Here is a 10,365-nt window from a genome sequence, read left to right on the forward strand (position 1 = left end):
AGGTGTTGTAACACCCACGACAACATGCAGCGAAAATTATGATTTTAACACACCTACACGTAGTTGGAATAATGATAATAATACGAGATACGAGATGTAAATTATGCACAAGTATAAAATACTTGTGCGGTGCCTCAGGGCAAAATAATTCACTAGAAAAACTTGTAAGTTTACAAAAACCAATACTAGTGAAAGAATAAAACAACTCCCTTATTAAGGCGAGTAACAAATTGCATCCTAAACCTCTAACAAACCGTATAACCAAAATACATAGGATGCATCAACTGAGAAGTGAAAAAAATCTTCAAAACTCCACACACTAATCTACACGGTGATTAGGTGTTGTCTTCGGATGTATGCAGCACTTCACAGCAACAAGTTATCAATCACGAGATGGCTTCAATCAGAAAACCTTTTCTTCGTACAAATGCATCTCTGTCTCTTCGAAAGTTTTTGCTCTGTATCGTCACTCTCTCACACCTTTTTTTCTTCTCCTTTGAGTCCTATTTAACATAGAAAAACCAATTTCATTAGGAAACAAACTCTTTTTAAAACAAGGATAATATCTTAAAGATATTGTGATATCATATCTTAAAGATATTATGATATCATATCTTAAAGATATTACGAGTCATATCAAAATATAGTCTTATATCACATATTGAATTTATAAGAGATCATATCATCAATTTCGAGATTATCCTCATGTCTAGAAAGGCAAAATATTAAAGATAAAAAAAGAAAATATATCAAGGAATAAAATTCCTTTCAATCTCCCCATTTTTGCCTTTCTGGACAAAACAACCCAAAAATGGTTGTACATCTCAGCTCCCCCTGAGTTAGCAAATCAGTGACTCAGCCAACTTTAGTTGACTCCCCCTGAATTCTGCCGTTAAGCCTTCCCCTGATGAAAAATACAGTTCACACAGGTGTTGTATGTTAGATGTTGCAACATTCAGATCATAACACCGAAATAGTTCATTAATCAGGAGAGACAAAGATCAGAGAGAATAAAAGGACAACTAAAATACTAAAACCATCAAGAGAGAAAAAAAAACTCAAAATCTCATTATCCTTCATTACTGCCATCATCATCAGCCATTTTTGCCCCACTGGTTCCAGGTATATCTGTATCTACTCCCCCTTTTTGTTCAGAATGGACACTTTCACCCAGCAGAAGCTCATAGTCAGCCACTTGATTTTCATAATGTTCAATGGTTTTCTTGGCATTTTCAATCTGTTGTCGACCATAGGCAATATGAGCTTGAATGTAGGAGATAGATAGTGTGACATAACCAGTAGGAGGAACATCTGTAGGTGGCTGTTCAGCTGTCTCAGGCACATGTTCAGATGTTGTATCATCAGTGTTGCCAACATCCGGAGCAACACTGGAAGTCACCCACGGCAGATCAATCTGTCTGTTGCCTTTAAAATACACAGGAGAAATCTTCAGGGAGTCTCTAACAAGGCAGAGATCTTCATCAATGTCCCTAATGAACCCTTGAGACTCCAAGATCCCATAGATCAGTGAGGGATATGGTAGCTTAGTCTTCTTGAAGTCCCCTTCAGCATATTGTAATGCTGTCCTGAACACCAACCTCCCAAAATTAAAGGCCCTTCCAGTGCCAATATTAAACAAAACCAGGGCTTGAGATCTGGTCACAGTGGTGGAATTTGTTGACGGGGTCCAATTCCAAATGGAGGTCTTATGTAGGACAGAGTAGAAGGACGTGAGATTAGCAGCGCTCAGCTTCTTGGGATAGTCGGGGAATACTTGGATCACACCTCCAGTGAGCACAGAGGTGACAGTATGTATGTCAAGATCCTCGTCAGCTTCCTCAAGATCCGGAGTGTTGTAGAATTCATTGATCACCGACGGGGAGAACTTGTAGATATGATCCCGAACAAACACTCTCCCATACTTCACCGATTCCTCATGTCCAACACTGCGCAGAAGATTACAGTAGAATTCTAACACCACACGGCGACAGTAGGGCATAACAGTGGTGACTGTGGATAACAACTTTCTGTTTTTGAGAAACTCAACCAGGTTGTATTTCCCATAGGCAGTGACATCAATATTTTTCTCCTCAACCAACTCTCTCTGAACAAACAGCGGCCATAATGCCAAGACATCCTCAGAATAAAATTTGGGGGAAAAAGACTTACTCACATCATAGTCAGCAGAGTCAATGTTGTGCTCGGTGTTGTCAACATCCACCTCAACACCGGCAACAACATCAGTAGCATCATCTTCAGAAGACTCGCTAGATTCAGAGTCAATGTCCTCAGATGCATCATCACCTTGTTCCTCAGATTCAAAGTCAGATACAGACGATGAGGAGGAGTCATCAGAGGCACCATGCCGTTTTTGCTCGAATTCCTTCATCATTTCTGAGTCAGGTTCATTCTCCTTAGCCATTTGTTTTCGGGCGGCCTTATCTTCTTTGAGCTGAGCAAGAAACTCTGCCAAAGATTGTTCATCATCTTCAGGTTCACCAGGAGATTGTTCTTCTGCAACTTCATGAGAATCCGTGAATGGGTTTGGCTTTTGACTACCAGAAGTAAAACCAGATTCCTTAGCAGCAACAGTTGGTTTGGGGCGAGCCACCAACTCAAAATCATCATCATTGGAGTCGTCTCCAGATGAGAAATCAGGGTCCAGAATAAATGGGACGGTGGATGCCCTTGGTTTCTTGGTATGGACAAAGTCAGGATCGAACCCTGCTTGTCTCTTTGACTTACGGCGCATAGGAGCAGGGGGAAAGGCTCTATTCACGACCTCAAAATTTGGGGGATTCTCGACAGTGATTTCGTTCCCAGGTTCACCAGGAGCGATCATTTCCAGCGGGATTGGTGCTTCTGGTACACCCACAATTTCCATGCCCACAACATCGGTTGCGGCTGTGGGTGTTGTGTCAGGTGATTTGTCACCCATGCTCGCAGCCATTTCACTCCTAATGTCTTGAGGATCAAAGCCAGCCATCTGCGAAATAGAGAATAGCAAAGTAGGGAAGTTCGAAGAAGACAGAAATTTACGAAGAACACAGATACTTTTGCGCGAAAAAGAAAACAAATAGTTAGGGTATGAGAGATTTTAGAATATGAGGAAAAATAGTAAGCCGTAAAGTTGTTCCTTATTTATCCCTAAATATTTAAGCACACCTCTCCGACGGTAACATTCTGTTGAGCCGCAACTTCAGCACCTTTTCAACTCAATTTTTACTCTCACCCAACGGTAACTTTTTGAAACAGTGCCATCATTATTTCAAGAAATCGGGCAGGATAAAACACCACGTCGAATTAACCCCACAAACAGTTAGAAATCAAGAAATTTCAAAATTAAGTCGGTTAGGGTTTTCTTCGTATTTCATGAATTAAAAACTGATAGCCCACTGGTCATGATGAATTCACATAACAGCAGTATGAATGACTTAAATTTATGCCTAAAGTATGATCAAAAATGAAATGCACACGCATGTGATCAAACTGTGATCAGTCTGTACTTAGGTGTTGGCACCACCTCTTGGCAACACTCGCAAGTTGGACTCAAACTTTCTTGAACATTTTTAATTCAGACATGGTAGCTCCCACTCTAGAAGAACGGTCTTCATAGGACTCATCTAGGTAGCTTTTTCCATCTGTATTTTGAATTAGAAGTGGTAGCTCCCACACTAGAAGAACGATCTTCATTGGACTCCTCTAGGTAGCTTTTTCCATTTTCTTCTAAACAACAATTTTTTTTTTCTTTTCTATTTTTCACCTTATTGCTCAAGAATTTTCTAAGTCATTTTCTACATTGGACAAGATCATGTGGTACACGAACATCCTCACAGCTTAATGACTTAGATTCAGCACACTCCATACTTTAGAAAATTTTGATAGAAAGGTTGATTCACAACTGAGAGCACACCATTCAGTATCCTTCACTTGTACAGGCTTCACACAAAACAGGATGTATGCAATATGTCTAGCATCCTAAAAATAAAATGCACATGCATGCTGAGTGTTGTCCACAGGTGTTGTAACACCGAGGACAACATCCGTGAGTGATCATTGTGCACACAAGTTGAGAGACTTCCTAAGATTGGAAAATCTCTCAAAATCCAATGGTTTTGTAAAAATATCAGCCAGTTGGTTCTCAGTTCTGACAAATTCCATCTGAATTGTACCCTTATCAACCAAATCTCGAATAAAATGATGTCTAATGTCTATATGTTTCGTTCGAGAGTGTTGTACTGGATTTTTTGAAATATCAATTGCACTTGAATTGTCACAGTATACAATTAAGGTGTCACTGTTGAAACCATAGTCTTTAATCATTTGATTCATCCACAAAAGTTGTGAACAACAGCTAGCAGCTGCAACATATTCAGATTCAGCAGTGGACAGAGATACACAATTTTGCTTTTTACTATACCATGACACCAAATTGTTACCTAGATAAAAACATCATCCAGTGGTACTCTTCCTATCATCTAGATTTCCAGCCCAGTCAGCATCACTAAACCCCACTAGATTTGTGTTTGTTTCTTTGGTGTACCACAAACCTAAGTTAACTGTCCCGGCTATATATCTCAAAATTCTTTTGACAGCTTTTAAATGAGTGACTTTAGGATCAGCCTGGTATCTGGTGCACAAACATACACTAAACATGATGTCGGGACGACTTGCACTTAAGTAAAGAAGACTGCCTATGATTCTGCGATACTGGGTGTTGTCAACACCTGCAGCAACATCGTCTTTGGAAAATTTTTCAGTCGACCCCATTGGTGTTTTCATGTGTTTAGTGTTCTCGGTAGAAAATTTATTCACCAAATTCTTGGCATACTTGACAGAAAGATACCATCATGCATTTGTTTAATTTGCAATCCAAGAAAGAAACTTAATTCTCATACCATGCTCATTTCAAATGTGGTAGACATGCATTTAACAAATTCATCAACATGCTTTTGAGAAGAAGCACCAAAAATGATGTCATCCACATAAATTTGACACACAAGAATATCATGCTTCGATTTTTGAATAAAAAGGGTTTTATCAACCTCACCTCTTTTGAAGCCTAAGTCAAGCAGATATTCAGTAAGCCTTCCATACCATGCTCTTGGAGCTTGTTTAAGTCCATAGAGTGCTTTCTTCAACTTGTAGACATGGTTCGGGTGGTGTGGATCTTCAAATCCTTTAGGTTGGCTTACATAAGCTTCTTCTTTCAAGATGCCATTCAAAAAGGCACTTTTCACATCCATTTGATATAATTTTATGTCCATGTAACATGCAATAGCAAGTAAAAGTCTAACCGATTCAATCCGGGCAACAGGGGCAAACGTTTCATCAAAATCAATTCCTTCAATTTGAGTATACCCTTGAGCCACTAGCCTAGCTTTATTTCTCACAACAATTCCAGATTCATCAGTTTTGTTTTTAAAGATCCATTTGGTTCCAATAACATTCACATTATCGGGTCTGGAAACCAAATCCCACACATCATTCCTAACAAATTGTTCAAGTTCCTCATGCATTGCATCAATCCAAAATTCATCTTTTAAGGCTTCATTTATATTTTTGGGTTCCATGAGTGAAACAAAACAAGAGTGACTTACTTGAGAGTATACAGAAGTCATGCATACTAGTCCCATCATTTTGCGATAGTCTACCTTCTCCTTTCTTCTCGTTTGCATTCCTCCAAATGTTTCTCCAATGATCTGAGATGATGGATGATTTTTCTGAACCTTGCTGGGAATATCAATCTCTTCATTGGTTACACTGTCATCATTCTCAGTATACTTTCCTAGTTCATCATTTGATTCTGCCAGTGCAGGTGTTGTCTCCGGTGTTACAACACCGGGTGCAACATCTGTGTTAGGCAGTGTCTCACTTTCGTTCAGCAGCCCATCAATATCATCCTCGATTGTTTTTCCCGTTAGATCTGCAAGATCATCAAAAACAACGTTAATAGACTCCATAGTCGTTCTTGTTCTCAGATTATACACGCGATAGGCACGACTATTAGATGAATAACCAACGAATAAACATTTGTCACTTTTAGAGTCAAACTTTGCAAGATGGTCTCGGTCATTCAAAACATAACATACACACCCAAAGACATGAAAATACTTAAGGTTCGGCCTCTTTCCCATGATGATGTCATAGGATGTCATAGTAGAACCACTCCTTAAGTACACACGATTTGAAATATGACATGCTGTGTTCAAGGCCTCGGCCCAAAATCTCTTTGAAATATTCTTTTAACTTAACATGACCCTAGCCATTTCTTGCAGTGTCCTATTCTTCCTTTCGGCTATTCCATTTTGTTGAGGAGTCTTAGGGGCCGAAAATTCATGAGTTATCCCTCTCTTTTCACAAAATGATATAAAGTGTGAGTTTTCAAATTCTTTACCATGGTCAGTCCTTATCTTACCAACCCTCAGATTATGTAGATTAGTAATCTTAGCATGTAATTTCTTGAAAACATCAAATGTATCGGATTTTTCTCTAAGAAATCTTACCCAAGTAAAGCGAGAGAAATCATCCACACAAACGCATGAATACTTCTTACCTCCAAGACTTTCCACTTCCATTGGACCCATAAGATCCATGTGCAAGAGTTCAAGACACCGTGTTGTCCCAAAGTGTTGCAACACTTGATGGGGAACACGTGTTTGCTTACCTTTTTGACATGCACCACAAACATACGGAATTCCAGAGGATAAATTAGGCATACCTCTCACAGCATCGTACTTACCAAGGTTCTTTAATGTCTTGAAGTTTGCATGACCCAATTTTTGATGCCACAAGTTTAGTTCACTTACTTTTGAATGATTGCATACTAAGTCTTCTCCAAGTTGATAACAATTGTCAGCCGACCTTGTACCTGTCAAAATACATGTATCAGTATTATCAAAAACTTCACAATTGTCTTTATCAAACTTAACATGTAAACCATCATCACAAAGTTGACTTATGCTTATTAAGTTTGAGTTAAGTCCTTCGACATAAAGCAAATTGTGTAGACTAGGCAGTCCATCAACATTCAAGGTCCATTTGCCAGCTATTCTTCCTTTAGCACCACCACCATATGTCACATGACCACTCCTCAATTCAACATAGTCAATCAAATGGTCTTTAGAACCTGTCATGTGGCGCGAACAGCCACTGTCAAAGTGCCATATTCCTGCAATGTTAGTCTTTAATGAAGTATAAATAACGGAACATTGAATCTTAGCCTTTGGTACCCAAACCCTTTTTACCGTCGGTTTTCTGTTGGCAGTGTTGCGTCGGGTGTTATACAACACCTGTGGCAACACCTGTTCTGATTCCCATCTCTTGTAATCATCTCTCAGTTTAAAGCAGTAGGGTTTGATATGACCAGGTCTAAAACAATAGTGGGAGATAAAGTGGCGTTTTCTGGATTTGGACTTCTTGGTAGATATTTACCTTTTAGATGGAGTACCTTTTTCAGTTTGTGTAGCATTTGAGGTTTCAACACTTCCTTTGACAAAAACAGTTGGTTTTCTCTCAGTATTGGAAGATTCTCCAATTTCGAACAGACTGTTCGGATAACCAAGTCCAGCCTTGTCATTTTGTCCAATCATCAAAAGTGAATCAAGTTTGGATGAACTTGAATTCATCTTGGCAAGAATCTGAGTTGCTTCTCCAAGTTCTTCCTTGACTTTGCATAATTCCAGATCTTTCTTACTTAAGATTACTTCAAGTCGTGATACTTGTGACTTCAGCTCAGTGTTCTCTTTGGAGAGAATTGCATTCACTTTATTTCTTTTGATCCAGTCTTCATACAATTCTTCATACATTGTCTGCACACTTTCCAGAGTGACTTCATCATCATCTACTTCTTGGTTTTCAGACTGACTTGATTCACCAAGGGTTGTAGAATTAAGACACACTGAATTTGAAGAGATGTTGCGACCAGGTATTGCAACACCTGTGGCAACACCCAAAGGATTGATTTGCATTGAACGCTTCTCCTTGATCACAGTAGACAACGATGTGTGATTTTCAGATTCATTTGATCCTTGATCATCATCAGACTCTTCATCACTCAAAGTGACAGCCATGCCTTTGTTTCTCCGAAGTCGATTGGCACACTCATTGGCATAGTGTCCAAATCCAGAACACTCTCTGCATTGTACTGAGTCCAGATTTCTGACATTTGATTGGATTTGCAATTCAGTTTTTGGTCGAAATTGTCCTTTCATAGGAGTAAACTTTTGAGCTTTTGCAGAAGTGGTGATATTGGGCAACACAGATTTTTGTCCAATTTTCTTCTTCTCTCTCATTTTCTTCAAGTAATCACCGAATTTTTTAGTAATTAGAGAGATAGAATCTTCACCTAAATCAAATTCATTCACTTCTTTAGATATTTGAAGGATTTCATCATAAGAGTCAGTTGAAACTTCAAGGGCTATTGTCTTCCCTTTATCCTTCTTTTGTAAATCAAGATTCATCTCAAAAGTTCTGAGAGAACTCATTAATTCATCCAGGTTGATTGTTGAAGTGTCTTTAGATTCTTCAATTGCACAAACTTTGACATTAAATTTCTCAGGTAGAGATCTTAAAACTTTGTTCACCAATCTTTCATTGGACATGGGATCTCCAAGACTGTGAGCTTCATTAGAAAGTTGTCTCAACCGGCTATCATACTCAAGAATAAACTCCTTGTCCTCCATTCTCAGGCTTTCAAATTTTGATGCCACCATCCTTAGCCTAGTTTTACGCACACTCTCGGATCCTTCACAATGTTTCTGAAGTATATCCCAAGCTTCTTTGGCACAAACACAATTGGTGATTAAATTAAACATCCTTGTGTCAACAGACGAGAATATAGCATTGAGAGCCTTGGAATTAATATTTGACGTTTGCACTTCATCGATTGTCCATGTACTTTCAGGTTTGAGCCGAGTGTCTCCATCAGCATCCTCAATCTTTGGTGGACTCCAACCATCAAGTACACGCTGCCAAGCTCTTTCTTCAATTGATTTAATAAAAACCCTCATCTTTACTTTCCATAATGCATAGTTTGATCCATCCAATACGGGAGGTCTAAAAACAGTGTTTGTTGATGCTTCCATGATCCCTTTCCACCTGGAAAACAAAACAAAACAGGATCTCACTTAGTAGCGTCAAGTGGAGGCTTTGATACCAATTGAAAGTACCGTTTCCACAGGGTGAATGTGACGAGGGTGAATGTTGTGTGTATCAGAATGTAGGTGTTGTGCGTAGGTGTTGTAACACCCACGACAACATGCAGCGGAAATTATAGTTTAACACATTAACACACAACTGGAATGACACTAATAATACAAGATACGAGATGTAAATTATGCACAAGTATAAAATACTTGTGCGGTGCCTCAGGGCAAAATAATTCACTAGAAAAACTTGTAAGTTTACAAAAACCAATACTAGTGAAAGAATAAAACAACTACCTTATTAAGGCGAGTAACAAATTGCATCCTAAACCTCTAACAAATCGTATAACCAAAATACATAGGATGCATCAACTGAGAAGTGAAAAAAATCTTCAAAACTCCACACACTAATCTACACGGTGATTAGGTGTTGTCTTCGGATGTTGGCAGCACTTCACAGCAACAAGTTATCAATCACGAGATGACTTCAATCAGAAAACCTTTTCTTCGTACAAATGCATCTCTGTCTCTCCGAAAGTTTTTGCTCTGTATCGTCACTCTCTCACACTTTTTTTTCTTCTCCTTTGAGTCCTATTTAACATAGAAAAACCAATTTCATTAGGAAACAAACTCTTTTTAAAACAAGGATAATATCTTAAAGATATTGTGATATCATATCTTAAAGATATTACGAGTCATATCAAAATATAGTCTTATATCACATATTGAATTTATAAGAGATCATATCATCAATTTCGAGATTATCATCATGTCTAGAAAGACAAAATATTAAAGATAAAAAAGAAAAATATATCAAGAAATAAAATTCCTTTCAATATATATATATATATATATAAAACATTTTTTATACATATATATATTCTTTACCGAATAACATATTATATTTTTACACACGTCAATGGTGTAACCATAAATACAGGTGATTCGAAGGTACATGAAATGAGAATTTTACACGTGGACAAGTGATTCAACATGGAATTAATCAGAAATTTGATTATGTACCGAACAAAAGCAGAAAATTACGTTATGTGGTGAATGATGCGTTCTCTAAAATAGGAAAGGGAAGAGTTTCCATCTACTAAAAAAGTGATTCTTTCTGTTTTATTATAAAATAATAGTTTGTTGTGTTTCTTGGTATCAAATTTGCTTATGTTCAATTTAATTATAATCTGAAAGCTAGTTTCATATTGATTCTATT

General features: G+C 38.0%; 1 protein-coding gene across 1 annotated transcript; it reads right to left on the minus strand.

The window, feature by feature from the left end:
• Positions 1-4,452: 4,452 nt before the first annotated feature.
• Positions 4,453-9,086, minus strand: LOC142524000 (uncharacterized). Its single transcript, XM_075627725.1, has 5 exons — positions 7,451-9,086; positions 6,959-7,171; positions 6,668-6,871; positions 5,046-5,926; positions 4,453-4,830 (listed from the first exon to the last, which is right to left on the minus strand). Exons 1-5 carry the CDS (start codon positions 9,084-9,086, stop codon positions 4,453-4,455), a joined length of 3,312 nt encoding a protein of 1,103 aa, XP_075483840.1.
• Positions 9,087-10,365: the final 1,279 nt, after the last annotated feature.

This window comes from Primulina tabacum, chromosome 14 (assembly GCF_025594145.1).
Source record: "Primulina tabacum isolate GXHZ01 chromosome 14, ASM2559414v2, whole genome shotgun sequence".
In the NCBI taxonomy this organism is placed as follows: domain Eukaryota; kingdom Viridiplantae; phylum Streptophyta; class Magnoliopsida; order Lamiales; family Gesneriaceae; genus Primulina; species Primulina tabacum.